Source organism: Aulonocara sp. 'chitande type north' Nkhata Bay, linkage group LG18, assembly GCF_057382095.1.
Source record: "Aulonocara sp. 'chitande type north' Nkhata Bay isolate Kocher_YH1m ecotype deep benthic linkage group LG18, A_spYH_male_GT1.1, whole genome shotgun sequence".
In the NCBI taxonomy this organism is placed as follows: Eukaryota; Metazoa; Chordata; class Actinopteri; order Cichliformes; family Cichlidae; genus Aulonocara; species Aulonocara sp. 'chitande type north' Nkhata Bay.
The window spans coordinates 8,039,350-8,055,428 of NC_141361.1; the positions used below are offsets into that span (position 1 = coordinate 8,039,350).

At 40.8% G+C, this 16,079-nt stretch overlaps 1 protein-coding gene across 13 annotated transcripts in view; it reads left to right on the plus strand.

Annotated features, from left to right (window-relative positions):
• pard3ab (par-3 family cell polarity regulator alpha, b) overlaps nt 1–16,079 on the plus strand; it is a 245,257-nt gene that overhangs the window by 174,903 nt on the left and 54,275 nt on the right. For all 13 annotated transcript variants that reach the window (XR_015125953.1, XM_086270848.1, XM_086270850.1 and 10 more), the window contains 2 exons: nt 3,431–3,559; nt 12,197–12,472. Coding sequence is in view for 12 of the 13 variants with exons in the window: in XM_086270848.1 (XP_086126974.1) it covers nt 3,431–3,559; nt 12,197–12,472 (405 nt within the window). In the remaining variant the exon portion in view is untranslated. The remainder of the gene's footprint in view (nt 1–3,430; nt 3,560–12,196; nt 12,473–16,079) is intronic.

Sequence of the window (16,079 nt, forward strand, 5' to 3'; positions counted from 1 at the left end):
CTGTGGATGTAATTCGATTAAATCAGGTCAGTCCATTCATTGGTTGTTGATGTTTTGCTCATGACCATCTGGTTGATAGTGTGTCTCTGCCCAGTGGAAATCAAAAACAAGTTACTTGGCAATTAGAGTTGCTCCTCACGCACGTCTGATTATGCGAGTTCCCGAAAAACTGCGGCACGCTACCAAAAACTTGTTTTCACTTTTTGTGCTATTAAAAGGATTAACGGTGTTTCACGGGTGGTCTGCTGAATTGAATCAGCTCAGTCCCTGACATTTTGAAGTGATCTTTTCAAACCGCAGAAAGCAGTCAAAGCCTCTTTATCGATGCTGTTGCACTCACAACACGAGGCGGGCCTAACTGGAATATAAGATTATTAAAAGCCCTGGTGTCATGGTTAATACTTGGTCTCCTCCTCAAAGTTTTCCTTTTCAGTCATAAATCACACTGTGCGGGTGTTTGCGCGCGTTTGTGTGTGTGTATGACAAGGCTGTTTTTTAAAAGGGGCTGTTAATGAAAGTTAGTGGTGTGGAGAAAGTGTCAACCGTCTCTCGCCGTGATAGATCACTCCTGCTCTTAGCATTAACGGCAGGCTGTCACTCTGAGCATTTCAGACAGCCGTAGTTAAATTAATCAAGTAATGGCCCTTAGTCTGCGCCCCTCCCCCCTCCAGCTGCAGTTTTTCCTCCTCATTCCTGTCTCTTAGCTTTTCTGTTTGTCTTCTACACTCCATGGTATCAGTATATGCTGTCTTTGGGGTTAGTACTTAGCACAACATTCAAGGGAAGTTGTATAGATGGTGTGAAAAACTAATTTGCAAAGCATTTTGTCTGTGTTGGGTATTAGATGGTAAAGATGTGACAGGAAGCGGGTCGAACTCTGAGCAGATCGCTCGTTTACCAGAAAGCAGCTTGCTTTTTCTTTAATTTATTTATTCACTCATTTTGTGGAGAAAGTTCACAAGCATTTACCCAGTTGACATGTTATGAGCATATGGATGATGCAACCCCATATTTAACTGTACCCCGGTACTTGGTCCAGCGGTCCTCAACCCCCGGGCCACGGACCGCAGTCGTTTGGTACCGGGCCGCGAGAGTTGTGAAATTTATGGTTTTCAGGGTTTTTATCGTTAACTCGGTTTCCCTGGGTCTTTTCCTGTGTTGTAGTTGTGTCTTTTATTTTGAAAGAAATATTCACGCGTTACCATAGCGACCAGAGAGCATTAAGGGGCAGAGAGGAGGATGTTACTCTCAATGTTGTTGGCGCATTTCAGGAGGACGCTGCTAATAAAGTTACACATTTACACATTGAATTCACGTTTATTATTATATTTACAAAGTACCACAGTTTTTGTCTCGGTCGTATCATTTTATTTTGTTGTATTTATCCGCGACACCTTAAAATATTGTCTGACATTAAACTGCTCCGTGGCGCAAAAAAGGTTGAGGACTGCTGCTTTAGTTCTGTGGAGCAGAAGTTGATCCACCAGTTTGAGCTATGCCTTCCTGTATGATGTCACCTTTATAGGTGCAGCTGAACTAGCGTGCGGTATCGAAGCGGTTTCTCCTTTTTTTTTAATGTCTGTGAATCTACTGAAACAAGATGCTAGCAGCGTTGCAGTGCAAGGGCAGGGACACAGCATTAATCAAAGTACCCTTGGTACTCTTTAGTTTCACAGTACCTAAAACCGCGTAAGGATATAACTTGCCAGGAGCAGCAGAATATTGTCACATAATTAACCTGAAATATAATTTATATCTGCGATGTTGTATCTTGGGTCAAGCTTTTTAACCAGATGCTTACAGTCCCGCTTTTCCGTCTTGTAGCCATATCAGGAATTTCTGCTCTCGCTCTCAGACTTGCTGTTGTGTACACCGAACATAAACACGCGGCCTCGCTAAAGCTGTGATATTGTGACACTTAGAGTTTTTATATCACAACAAAATTTATAACTGTATCATCACATATTATGTAATTATGGTATATCTGCTACTAAACTAGTAGAAATATAAACAATATATCAGCGACTTCTTAAAAACGCCACAAACAGAAAAAGTCTTGGAAAGTCTTTTTTTCTCTCTCAGTTTATTTATGTTTTTAATGAACTATGACTTTGATCCACATCTTTTACTAATTTCCATACACTTTTTATCATACTCTTCTTTTTTTCATGTCTCATTTCATTGTATTTTTCCACAAAGAGAATTACACGATTCATATGACTTTAATTTAAATTTGCATTATGCATTTTTCTCTCCGGCTTGCATTCATTTATTTTTCTCTCTTACCTTTTCCCCCGCGCGCTGCCGTTTTCTTCTTTCTCTTTTATTTTTCAGTGTTTAACTCACTCCTACACTCTCTCACCTCTGGGTTTTATGTGCAGCTTCATTTGCTTGTTTTGTTGGTTCTTGTGCTTCTCTCATCGATTTACTTTTGTATTTACTTTTATTGCTTTCAGTTCTCTTTCTTCTGTATTGATTTCCATGCAAACCACAAATTCACGTACCTGTCATCTAAGTGTTTTTCTTCTTTCTCTTTTGGACTTATATTCAGGCAATTTACACTCATCCTCTTTATTCTTTAAGCGCCCTCTACTTTTGGAGTTTGCACTTTCTTTTTTTCCATCGCTCTTTCTTCTGAAGCTTTCTCACACAGACGCTCACACATTCCTTTCAAGGTAGTCTTTGTGCTCTTCGCCATAGTTTAGTTTTCGGTCTTAATGGTTCATTCAACGAGTTTCTCTTGTGCGTGTTCCTTTTTTTCCTCTTGTTTGCTGTCTTCCTCTTTCATTAACACACAGACACACCTCTTTGGTTTTTTCTCAGCGCTGTCTCTTTCGAAGTCGCAGATATTCTCTGCGGACCAATTTCCCTGTGAATAATCACGGCGGTTCATTGTCGAAGCGAGCGTGCTGCCAAAGTCATTTCTTCAACAGGCTGCAGCTTTATACTGAGTCAATCAAGCTGAAATATCTTCGCAGTGCCTCCTATTCGGTGAATCGTCACTCCCTCCCTATGAATATAATTACTGTGATGGGCTGCGTCTACGCCTTCTCCACAACTTTAAAAGAACTGAATTGGGTTTGAATTTGTGAGAGCTACTTTTCAAATGCTTCATTTGTGGGCTTGATTAACTGTTAAGTCGTAGCAGTGGGCTGTTTCTGTGATCGCAGACAACATTTCAGCCGTATTGGTAAAAGTCGGGTTATTGTCAAGGTTCTGGCAGACACATCTGTGTTTCAGACGACAGTTTTGCATCACATTAGCTGATTAAGAGTTTCTTGAAATTGCACCGTAGCTTCTGACTTTCTGTCTAGTCATGCAACTGCAGCAGTAACTTGTGACGAATCATAATTTGAATACAACAGAAAATATTAAAGTGAAGTATAGCAGCATTAATGAAGTGGTGGATATTAATTGTTTATGTCTTCAGGTTTGGGAAGCACCGAAAGGATGAGCGGCTGGGAGAAAAGATTGATCGTAAAGGCTCCAGCAAGTGGAGGCCAGAGGAGACGCAGGTGTCGGACGAGGAGACCATGAAGATGAGGATGGAGCAAGAAAGGTGAGGCAACTTATGGTTGGATAACGTGATATCGATTCATTAAAATCCTGAATCGATTTTTTAAATATTAATTTATTTTGCCCGAAACGCCAGAATCTCACGTTAAACCTCACAAAATTTCAACAACCACCAAACAGCTAAACAGTAAATGAGAGCAAGTACACGGATTCTGCACAAAGACGTAAACACAGAGCGCGCACCCGCCGACGGATCAGAATCAGCGAGATGTCGCCTTTCTCACCTGACGGCACGGACATGGTCGGAGCTGAAAGCCGACAGCTCGCTAATTCTGATGTTTCAGCGGAAAAAACAAGATTCAATCCGTGAATCTTGTTTTTTCTCTTTCTGTCTCTGTACTTCAAGAACAGTTTCCCGTCTAAAAATCAGTTTTCTTTATTCACTTGCTTATTACGCACACGTCTACCGTTGTTTACAGCGCTGTCGGCCGCTGTTTTTTTTCTTTTACGTACTTCCGACAAGAAAGCCTCATTTCTGCTGTTCAATACTGAACAAATTTAAACTTTTTAAAATTATGCAGATGTGCAAAACGCTTAGCTGTGTCTCTAATAAAACCGCTGTAACTTTGCTCTGCTTCACTTCAGCAGCATCAGGTAATGTTCATATGTTGATGGTTTTCTTTTGTTTTTGATCTACTGCAGAATATTTTTATAAAATCTCAGGCCAGGAAAGTTGCCTTCATGTTTTTCTGTGTTTTATCTTCAGCTACTTTGACACAAAGGCATCTGTGATGCTTACACCTTTGATAAAGTCTCGCAAGTGTTAGCTTTCTTTTTGTAGATATAAAAATATGGAAATGTACTGATGCATGATCTGAATTATAATATTTCTGACTCTGAGGCAAAATTTCCCGGGACCTTGTGAATCGGTGAAATAAAATTGAACTGAACTGAATTGATAAGTATTTAGCTGAGTCAGCAGTTCAGTGCAGGTGAGTTGAGCTCTTCCTCATTTACATTTATAGACCCAGCTTCTGCAGGGTGAAAACACAAAAAGAAAAGATTTGAAACAAACCGTATGTAGAAAAATTCTCAGACAAAGTCTCCTCACAGGGAAAAATATGTTTAGTGCCAAACCCAAATTATTCAAAAGTATGTGGACACCATTGTCCACATTTTACTGTACTTTTCTCTGGTTCTCAGCTAAGCACGTTATTATAGTTTCAAGGTTCTCTACCTGAACAGTCAATATTTGAGCATCAGTTCGTTGGACACGTATTGGGTTTTTTTAGTTAGAATCAGAAGACTAATTCAGAGGGTTCGTTTGGACATGCATCTCACTCACAGCAGCCATCAGGCTTTGGTTCACCTCACTGTTGCCAGCTAAGCAGCTTTGTTGCTAGGCTCAGCCGCTTTTCATACCTGAACCTACAGAAAGTACTGCTTTGCAAAGGTCTCACTGCAGCACTGGAGGCACAGCTCTGTTCAGCAGCGAGCTCATGCTCACAGGTCCCGTGGGTTGCATGATTAAAAAAAAAAACAAAACACTCGCAGTAATCATTTAACTTGTAAAGATGACTCAAACTGTAGCACAACCATTATCTTTATTACATCTAAAGTTTCAGAGCCCAAAAAAAATGATGGTTGAAGCAGCACAGGATTTTCAGTTTAGTGTGAAAAATCTGAATGAAGCTGCATAAAAATTAATTGAAAGAGCTGCTTTCTCTGTTTAACAGTTTAATAAATCGATCGTCTCTGTGTTTAAATAATGACTACACGGTTAAAGAACCTGTGCCTTCTTTTGCTTTTACTACGTGGGTGCCCAAAACTAAAAAGCCTCAAGTGGCAAGTCCTTTTCCCACTGCAACCCACTCTTTCCTCACCAAAGGAAATGTCAGGCAGGCACAGTGCCAGGTTTTTGGGGGGGGGCAGCAGTTTATAAATGCCAAGGCCATTACAGCCCTGCCAGCTAATTAAATCCCTTGCTCTTGGTGTAGGGCAAGAGTCATTACTCCCCACAGTTGCTTATTATGAAAATTTGGTTTGTAGTCTTCCTTTGCGCCTGCAGAGCAGATAGTCTAATAATATGATAATGGCTGAGTCTTTATTTTTAATTGGTTTAAAGTTAACGCAAAGGCCACGTCAGATGATTTGGTTGTTATGCTGGATATAGTTAAAAGTTCAGACTGGTCCTTTTGTGTGTTAATCCCGTCCAAGACAGACTCAAGATAGACAAGGCGGACTCACTTTTTCGTTTAATAAGAGATTGCCATACACTGAAAGTAAATACTGGACTCTGTTCAGAGATGAGTACTAGCTACTTATTTCTTGCCCTTAAATATCACAGTCACGTGTGTTTGTTACACACAACTTGGACTATTTAAGCCTGTTCAGGACTCCATTATGTTATTTCACATGCATAAAAACACGGATGACACAAATTACATGTAGCCTACTGTAATGCTTTTGCAATAACGTTCTGATTCAAAGTAGATTAAACTGCGTTTGCTTTTATTTCCAACTCTCAGAGAGGTGAAGCTTTTTGAGCTCAAAACAGAAGTAGAAGTTTACAGAACTTAGATTTTTTTTTTGTTGTGCTGTTAAATGAAATGTAGGTTACATTATTTTTAAACTATATTAACCTTGATTTATTAGCATCATAAAATGTGAATTAGTTATCAGCCTATTTCTAGCTGATAAAGCATAAGTCTCATTAAAAGTCATACTAGAAATACTAGAAGTAAAGATGGCATGTTGGGGGTTTTTTTCTTAGGTTTTTAGGTTGAGTTGTAGATTCTCAGTTCTCTTTGTTAGTGTGAACAATTTTAGTTGTGTTGAGTTCTTGGGGCCAAAGAGCCAAAAGAAATCTGGCAAAATGGTTATAAGAGAAACCAAAAAAATGTCCAGAGAGCAGTAAAAAGTTCCTGTTTGAAGCAGAAAATAAAATGAGATCATAGTATTTCTTAGGTCAATGTGTTAATTAGTTTATAATGTGTTTGCTCTTAGAGGCACTCCATCCAGGCGTGACTCATCCCTGAACACCCCAAAAGCACAAACACGCTTCTTGTTTATATTTAAGCTGAGAGATGCTGATATTGACCGAGAGATCCCTCGGAGCACATGCTCAGACTGCGGCTACCTTGGTGTTAAACAACGATCCAGTTTGCTGTATTGCCAAGCCGCTCTGCAGAGGTTCCGTTGGGAACTTCGGCACCTCACTGCAGAAGGTATCGATTGACCACTGCCAGAGGCTGTGGTTAATCCAGCTGTGATTGACTAGATGAATGGATTTCCTCACAGGTTTAATTCTCAGGTCTCAAAGGACCCTAGCCCCAAGGCAGACAGACAAACCTTGACAGACAGTTCAGATTGTACGCTACTGGTGGAGGCTATTTGAAGAAAAGATAAATATACAGGTATGCGAATAACTGTTCAGTAGTGTCATAAATTTGTTACGTTATATTATGTTACTTGATCTAAATCGAATCGTCTTTACTAAAATTACTGTACTCGCAATACTAATGCAAGACCTCATAGTATTGTACTGTTTTAATAGAGCACCTTGCTCTCAGACTTGTCAGACTTTCTAAAGTTTCTAAAAGTAGACTAGGAGACAGAGCACTCTGTTGTGGAACAAGCTTCCACTTGACACCCTCTGTATAGTAAGATCAGCTTTAAAATGTTCCTTTTTGATAAAGCCTGTAGTTGTCGCTCTGTCAGGTGACCCTGAACCATCGCCTTAGTTATGCTGATATAGGCTCAGGTTGCTTGGGGTCTTTCCGTGATGCACTGAGCATTTCTTCTCCACTTACATCTTTTCATTCCCTATATACAAATACTGCTTATGGTTACATTTTTTCTGTTTTTTCCTATATTTGGTGTTTTGTCCTTGCTGCCCCTCTGATCATGCTAGAGGTCTTTTCCCCTTTATAATGGAAACCCTTCTTCCAACCATCGCTAAGTGCTAACTCACAGGCTATCGTTTGATTGTTGGGTTTTTTTCCAGATCAGTCCAGATAAACGTTTTTTGTTGGGCAGCACAGCAGGTTTTGCCTTAGCCGTCTGTAGACTAAATCAGATCATGCTCTGACATAACTGTTTTAAACAGCAGTCACATGACCAGAGGTTACAAGTTCAATCTATACCACAGACTTGCTGTATATGAAGTAATTTGTCACAGTGAACTTCCCTTGACCTCAACACTTGCTCAGTACTGCTACTCTTGTTCAAGATGAACAGCGTCAGTCTAAGTACAATGCATTTTGTGTGTGTGTGTGTGTGTGTGTGTGTGTGTGTGTGTGTGTGTGTTTCTAAAAATATCCTTAATTCACACAGAAGTGTGAATTAAGGATATTTAAGGCATGCATTGTCAGACACTTTTAGTATTAACCTTCAAAAATCACAAGTGCTTTAAAACCAACTGCAGCTAGTTGTCGCTAAATCATAGAACATTTCCACGTCTTTCAGCAGCCACCTTGTCCTGCTGGACCTTCTCCCTTCATGTATTTCCTGCCTTTCACTGTAGTCTGTCAGTTGTGTCAGCAGTACCGGTAAGAGAACGCTTTGTTACACAATGACTACAATAGCACATAATGGACCATTGTTCTGGCTTGATGTGGTAGAAAGGTCACTTGTCAAAAATTTCTTCTACCATAAAATCCCATTCTGCCATTTCTATACCCTTTTATCTGCCGCCTCTTCCTCTCTTTCTGCTCTACATTGTTTTTATTCCCCCTCTGGGTCTTTTGCCACCTCTCATTGGATTTCTTAATGATTTACTCTACACGGTAAGAGTTCTTTCATCTGTCATTAAGGTTATTTGTTTACGAGAAACCCTTGTCACATGCAGGTATTTTGGGATTAAGAGTAATGATATGGCGAAGTGTGGTTTTCCTTCCTGTCCCATTTCAGTCAGCGCTGCATTTGTGTTTGTGAAACATTTTAAGTGCTTGTCATGTTGACACAGACAGTCATGGTCTTTGTCTTAAAGTAACATTTCCTGCACTCTTTAAAAGTAATTCAGAAAAGTTGGACACCTTGCTGTTTTCTGGGCAATGACAGCTATTGGTCATGTATATGTAGCTTATGTAGATGAAAAAAGATGGGTGCAGAAAAACAAAACAAACCCCAACACCACAGCTTGAACTCTCACAGGCTCTGGGGAGGCCAATCCATGATTGATGGCGTTCCACTGTGTGTTTTTTCCTTTACTGGTATGCTTTCATTGCGTTGGCAACGTGTTTGGGATCCTTGCCATGCTAAAAAAATGAAGCTGTTGCTAATCAGTGACTTTCCAGATGGTTTTGCATGGTGGATCAAAATCTGGCCGTATTTTCCTGTGTTCATAATTCTGTCAGTTTCGACAAGAGCTCCATCTCACCGGCTGAAATGCAGTTCCGGACCATGACAGACCTTCCGTCATGTTTTACAGATGGCTGTAGACATTCACTGTTGGATTGATAACAACTTGAGCCAAAAATGTCCATTTTGGGTTCATCACTCTGTGAAACCTCTGGCCACTGATGTCAGTACAGTTCTTGTGTAATATGACACACCTTGTCAGGGTCCGTTATGAATGGCTTCTTCCTTTGAGGCCATTTCTGATGAGTCTTTGGCCAACACGAGATGGATCAACTGAAGGGCCAGGTCATTTCTCAGGTCCTGTGTCACATCTTTGCTGGATTTCTTCATATTTATTAAGAACATGACTCTCATCTGCTGTAGAAAGTCTTCTTTTTGTCTTTGAGGGCTCCAGTTTCCTCAGGGACATACTCCATGCTTTCAGTTAATCGAATGAATACGAGAGGAAAAACCAGCTAACGTTAAAAAAAAAAAAAAAACATTGAAAGACTTTTACAAAACCAAGAGAACTAAGTGGGAAGAATAGTTTTGAAAAAGTTTGACAATGTAAAGGAGGTCTAACTTCCTGGAAGCAAAACGTAAAGATAGTATAGTTTTATCCGTAAGCTCATAAGAATTCAGAGTTTCTTTTTCACACAACACAGCACGAGTGTTTCAGTGATGCATCCTCCTAACTCAGCAAGTGGCCTTGTTGACCCATGCAGTGCCTTGTTATGGAAAGGGGCTGCACAGAAAAGGCCGTGCGTTGGATTGGTATGTCTGGCCTTATCTTATCAGCCACTGTGCTTGTGCATACAATCAGTAGTTGCTCCCACTACTTCTGCTGCTGTTGCTGTTTCACTGATGGAAAACAGTTTTTCCTCTGGGTTTAAAGATAGATCCCTCAAGGGCCTCACTTCCTTCTGCGCTATTAGATAATCGCTGAGTCCACAAATAGCAAAGACACAGCGTGCGACTCCACAAGCTTTCAAGTTAAGTTGTTGGAATAAGTGTACGTTTTTGCCACAAATGATTGTCTACCCCCTGACCAGATTCAGTGGGGAGCCGTTGAAACCATCAAGTTCATTAACAGCCTACTTTTTAGTAGTGAAGCATTTCTGCCCACTTGGCCTTGATTTTTTTTCTTCCTTTCTTTCTTTTTTTTAACACATTTTGTAGTCTCCGGTAGGGAGCCCTCGTTATTAGAGTTATTGTTTCATTATGCACACCATGCAATTTTTCTGGAGGAAATGTTTCAGATTTTAGCCCACTGAGTTTTCAGTGCACTTGCACCCCCTACCTTGTCACCACGGCGCCTGTCCCATTCACTTTCCCACTGCCATTAAAAAGAGGCCTGCAGAAAAGAGAGCAGTATGATAATTGGTAGTTGTAAAGCTCTGATAATTGGCAAGGCTGTAATTACGGGGGCTGCGTGATAGGTAGTCCCCCCGCTATAGAAAATAGCATTGCCAGTTATTCACAAGATAATGGCCTGAAGAGAAAGAGCGAATGTGTGATTTTTGTGTGTGCGTGACAGACAGAAAGATGTCAGATGTGTGTCTGCATGTGTTGTTGAGGGAGAAAGAAAGAGAAAAGCATGTTAGCTATATATTAGCACTACTCTGTGAATACAAAATGCTTCCCTTGTGCTAGGTGTTATTGGGGGCAAGAGATTGTCATGCATTGTTTATGGTATTATTCAGTGGGGAAAATTGCATAAATAATAGACTCCAGATCTTCTCTCTGTTTTGTAATGGAAAGTTAAAAAGTGCAATAACCAATCAGCAGATGTTACAATGGTTCATCTGGTGTTTTGTTAATGTGACGACTGAGATTTACAGCATCTCTCATCTAGATTGGACACGCTACAGGACTTTTTTTTTTATATACAAAGAAAAAAGTAAGGCACCATCCCAATTTTCCATGAAGCCCTACATCCGTTCTCTTTTTTTAGTTGCAGTGTGCATTTACAATTTATAGTTGGCTGCTGTCAATGGCCAGTGGAAACCAGACAACTGAAAATATCATACTGAGAAACCTGGCAGTTAAAAATAAGCAAATAATTAGTGAACCTGCTACTAGTAAGTATTATTTGCATTATTAATTATTCAGTGAATTGGGTTTGTTGTTCTGAAAGAGTGCTGTCTTCAAATGTCTTCAATTTTTCAAACCAAAAGTTCAAAATACAGTGGAACCCCAACTAACGAAATGAATTCGTTCCCGAGGGTCTTTCGTAAGTCGAAGCACCCATTGCGCGTTTTGAGTGAGGCGATGCTGAACCATAGGTTATAGGCTAATTGCTAACTAGAACAGCAATACGTCGTTCAAGTGGAACAGCGAAGCGCAAGAACGGAAGCCAAGGGGTTGTCACATGATTCGGAAGGCATTGTGGGCATTGTAGGCTCAGCCAATCAGAGCCAGCGGATTTCGTTACTCGGGCATTTTGCCGTAACACGGGCAGAAATATTGCTATTCAGTGCCTTCGTAACTTGAATTTTTCATGAAATGGGGTATTCATAAATCGGGGTTCCACTGTATCCCAAAAGACACAAAAATTGTGTTGAAGAATTATTCAACTTTGATGGCATTTCTCTCTGCCTATTGGGGACTCGACATGCACTTTTATTGAGCAATTATTCTACATCTTCCCCAACTATATAAGCCTACCCATGGCTCTTGAGCTACCTATGAGCTAGAAGATTATATCTCATTTAGCACATCTCTATTAACCCTGCAGACATCACTGGTGTTTAGTTTTCCATCTTTTTTTACATCCACAGTTGTGGTTTTGGAAATGCTTCAGCTAGCTAGCTAACTTATGGCTAACCATTATGCAGTCCTTGTTTTCATACAGGTCTGAATGTTGCTTTATTGTAATGCCTTTTAGATTAGCCATCTTATTAGAGAAGAATTGGCTCTAAAAGGTGCTTCAGGGCTTGCTTACTGAAATAAAGGAGCATTAGGACCCAGAAATGTAATTTGAGTAAACCAGCAAACACTTGCCAGAAGAAGCCAAAGAGTAAAGTTTTTTTCCTCGAGCCAAAGTTTAGCAGATAAGATCCCTTTTTTTTCTCTTTTTTTTTTCACCTTAAAGTTTTAAAAAACAACAACAACAGCCCCCAGGCTGGATAAACCTATCACCCAATAGTAAATGTATAATAAATACATTTCCTGGTTAGTTTTTTTTAACCTTGATTTTTAAGGAAAAGTACAAAATGCAACTGATCAGACATTGCCTAGATTTTTACTTGGGATAAACGGCAATATTATGTCTTAATATGATCATTTCAACCACAAGATTGTTATTGGATTTTAATGTAAACATCATCTTTACTATCAGGATCCAAGCTAAGACCAGAGAGCTGCGGGAGCGTCAGGCCAGGGAACGAGACTACGCTGAGATTCTGGATATAAGTCGATCGCCGGAGAGATCCTCTGAGGAGGACCACCAGTACGCTGGCATCAACCAACTTAACAGCTCCATGGACAGTGGCCATAGTCGCCCCCACAGCCCCCGTGATGAGCACCCTCACATCCATCCACAGCACCAGCACTCCGATACCCTCTACACCCAAGTTAGCAAGGCGCGCAACGAGCGACCTCCGTCTGCAGACAGGTAAGAAGTGAACTGTTTTGTGAATCATGTGGATTTTATTTCATTTCTCTATTATTTATTTTAGTATTGGCAAAATTAATTCATGAATACCTCTGGAGTCAGATTCCCCCTCAGAAGCCACTTCCCTCTAAGCCAGGTGACGGGCTGCCAGTCACAGTTCAGCAACCTTCTTACCTGTACTTCCAAAGTGCGGCTCACCTGTGGTATTTCAGTAAAAGGTCTGTCCAGGTCTCATTCCGCCTCGCCTCCCCAGCTCTCGTAACTCTGAGGCGGCATTATTGCACAGAGACGGCAGGCTAGCTATCACACCTGGAGGAGAAAATAATCACAGCAACAGAAGGCAGGCGGTAAATGTCAGCTCGCCGACTGCTAGACACCATGAGCTGCTCTCAGGGGGATGTGGGAATACTCGGGGGAGGCAGTGAGTGAATGGAAACCTTTGAATATCTGTCTCTTTTTCTGTCTCTCTTGACCTTTCTACCTCTCTTTCACTGTCTTTTGTGCTCTTGTTGGTTTCACCTTATTGCCACCTTTTCACTTTTATTGCATTTCCATCATTTTCCTGTCTTCCCACGGACAATACTACCTGAGCTACTGGCAGCTCAAACCTTCAGTCTCATTAATTGAGAGCTGTCAGTCATTTTTAAAATAATCACCCTGGCTTGACATAAAGAGCCTCTTTGTCATTGACACTGTTTTGTTTCTGTAGAGCAGCCAAATGGCACCACGAGACTCCCCCGCATAACCAAACGCCAACTCCACAGCAAAGAGCAAACAAAAGCCAGATTGTTTTAAAAATCATGCAGGTCGTCAGAAGCAGAGTTCTCAGCACTGCACGCTGGTGCTGAGCTGCTCCCCAATCCTGCTCCGATCGATGAACGCGGAGATTCGTGGCCCTAAGATGGATTTGGGGAACTTGAAGCAAATTGAGGAAAACCTGCTGTGCAGCAGAAACGTAGTCTGTGCGGGCAAGTAGCTCCACAGCTGAATGAATGGGTTTGTCTTCCTTGTGGTTTTCACACATCCCCAGATGACCTCAGCAGCCTGTGTCTACTTCAAGAGTGCCGTAGCACGTATCGATTCATAATTCATTGTGCTGCTGTTGTCACTGCACACTTCCCTCCTTTTTTATTTTTTGTTCAGTGGCACTGTATTAAGGCATGCAGATGCACAACAGAAGATGATATACTAGCATTACAGATACGAAGCCTTATTTAATTAGGTGATGGAATTCACCAGTGATTTAGGCTTTAATCATCATCATCTTATTAAAATCTGTAGCCATTTCACTCATTTACCACATAAGCAATTAATGAGGTTTTTTCTCCTCCCTCTCACTCAGACTACTGGGATTTTCTTAGTTTAATACCTCTTAGAGATGGGGAAGCATGAGTTTTGTGGAAATGCTGCTGCAGTTTAGGATCGGCGACAGGCAAATGGATTAGGCTGAAATAATTTTAATAAGCAGATTTTTTTGAAAATTAAATCTCTTTCATCAAGCAAACATTTTAAGTCTTTACTACTTACAAATATGGAAATATAAGGATTTTCTGATTGTTTCTTTGTAAAGTTGAATGTGGAGATTCTGGACCGAGAAAGCAAGTTAAGGACAAAATTGTGATGGAAAGTTTGCGTGTTCTTACAAAGAAAACTATGAATCGATTTGTAAAGAGACGGTCACATTTGTCAACAAATAAGGAATTAAAATGACAAATACATCCCTAAAATCATGCTCACAAAGCTTTTTTCGTTGTTTTCTCTAAGACATCACTGTTTAAAAGAGACGTGACTCATTTGGACATCAATGTAACCAATATTGGTCTCTTCTGATAATGTAAGTAGCTCTGGCAGGTTTCAGAGCAAATAATAAAGTCTTTCCTTGCTTCAATAAAGAATTTTCTATAATTTTGCACATAGCTGATACACTGTTTCTTTTCATAATGTCCTCCTAGCTACCTATTCTCCCCCAGAACACTTGCTCTTTTCAGGAAGCTTTGATTACAGCAGTGTAGCAGCCGGGGACACAAACGTCTGAAAGATATTGTGTTCCTTTCTCATCTCCCCTGAGTATTAGAAGAATATACCTTTTGAGAGATTCGGGAAGCACGTTTCCTGTTTCCTGTCTGCCCCCCTCTGCTGAACAGGAAGTGAATTAGATCCTGCAACGCCAAGCACATCGGGGTGGGTGGCAGAGTGTGTGCGTGGGGGGGCTCTCACCTGACAGAGGGGGGGGTTTGTTATTGTGGGATTCAAATGGCAGTGTGAGCTGATATCAGAGCTTGAGGATTGTGGAGATTTAATCAAAGCAATAACATGTCCTTAGAAGCAGGCAGTGAAGGAAAATGTTATTTTTCCTCCAACATTAACACTTCTCTCTAAAATGGCACGCGTGTGAAAGGTTTCATTGTAGTCAGCGTAAATGCTCGACGTGCACAGGATGTCGCTCTGTGTTGCGTTCGCTGTTTTTACATCGTTCAAACCAGGAAACTGTTTATTTGCTCGAGAAAAGCAGATTGATCTCTGACCATCTGTTAAGTTGTGCCCATTACACGCCCCAAATCATGGCTTTCAAAATGTCACAGTTGTGTTTTCTGCTGTTTGTGTGCGCCTTTTGTTGGTGCCGCGATGTTGTGACTGTCACAAGATTATGACTCGCAGTAAAACTGAAGAAGACAAAGCTGTGGCAGAGCGATCTAGGTTCAGCATGTTACATAAATATAATAATTATCTTCGCATGGTATCCTTTTTAACATGGCTACATTTTGATTTGCACTGAAAACACAAAGCACAAATTAAAACGCTGATCTCTGCGAAAACCATAAGATGCAGAGCAAAAACAGAACTGCATGCATCGCAATGCTAAAGTATGTAAACGTGCATAAAAAAGAGCATAATAAATCATGTGAATGTTCATGTGAGGCATGAAAATAATGTGTTGCAGTAGTCTATACGAGGCCTGCCAGCTACAGTATGGTAACCTTTATCCCAGTTGTTCTTCAAGTCACAGAATAACACAATGATTGACAGGCCATAAGACTAATAATAACACAAAAAGGGGCAAAACAGCTTAAATACAAGGCAACACGACACCGAACAAGACACAAGTCTTCCTTTTTCCTGTTACCACTGTTCCTTCTGCTGCTACTAATAGTTGCTGATCATCAGCATTGTCACCTTGATCTTCCCAAAACATGTTATCCAAACGCGTTCTAGCCAAAAGGAAATTCATCTGTAACCTCGTCTGTCACTTTGAACACAGCGAACAATAAGGCTAAAAATATTCCCGAGTGTCCAGATTAGAATACCAGAATCCCACCGCCCCCGTTAGTCTCTTAATTCCCTCTGGGCCTGTAAAACGTACTATTGGCTTTCTTAGCGCTGTCGTGCGGGTCACTCCAAGGGGAAACGCAAAAAAAAGTAGCTGCAGCTACATAAATATCCAGTGGAATTCATTTTTAATTGCCTCTTTTTCCTTCAAACAAAACACGGTCAGAAATTTCAATTTAACCGCAGTGGTGTAAAAACAAAAACAGCTAAAGAGGCTGGAAGGAGCTTCGTGTGTGCCTTTGGGAGCCGTCTACCGTTTCCTTTGCTTTAAGGAAAATGA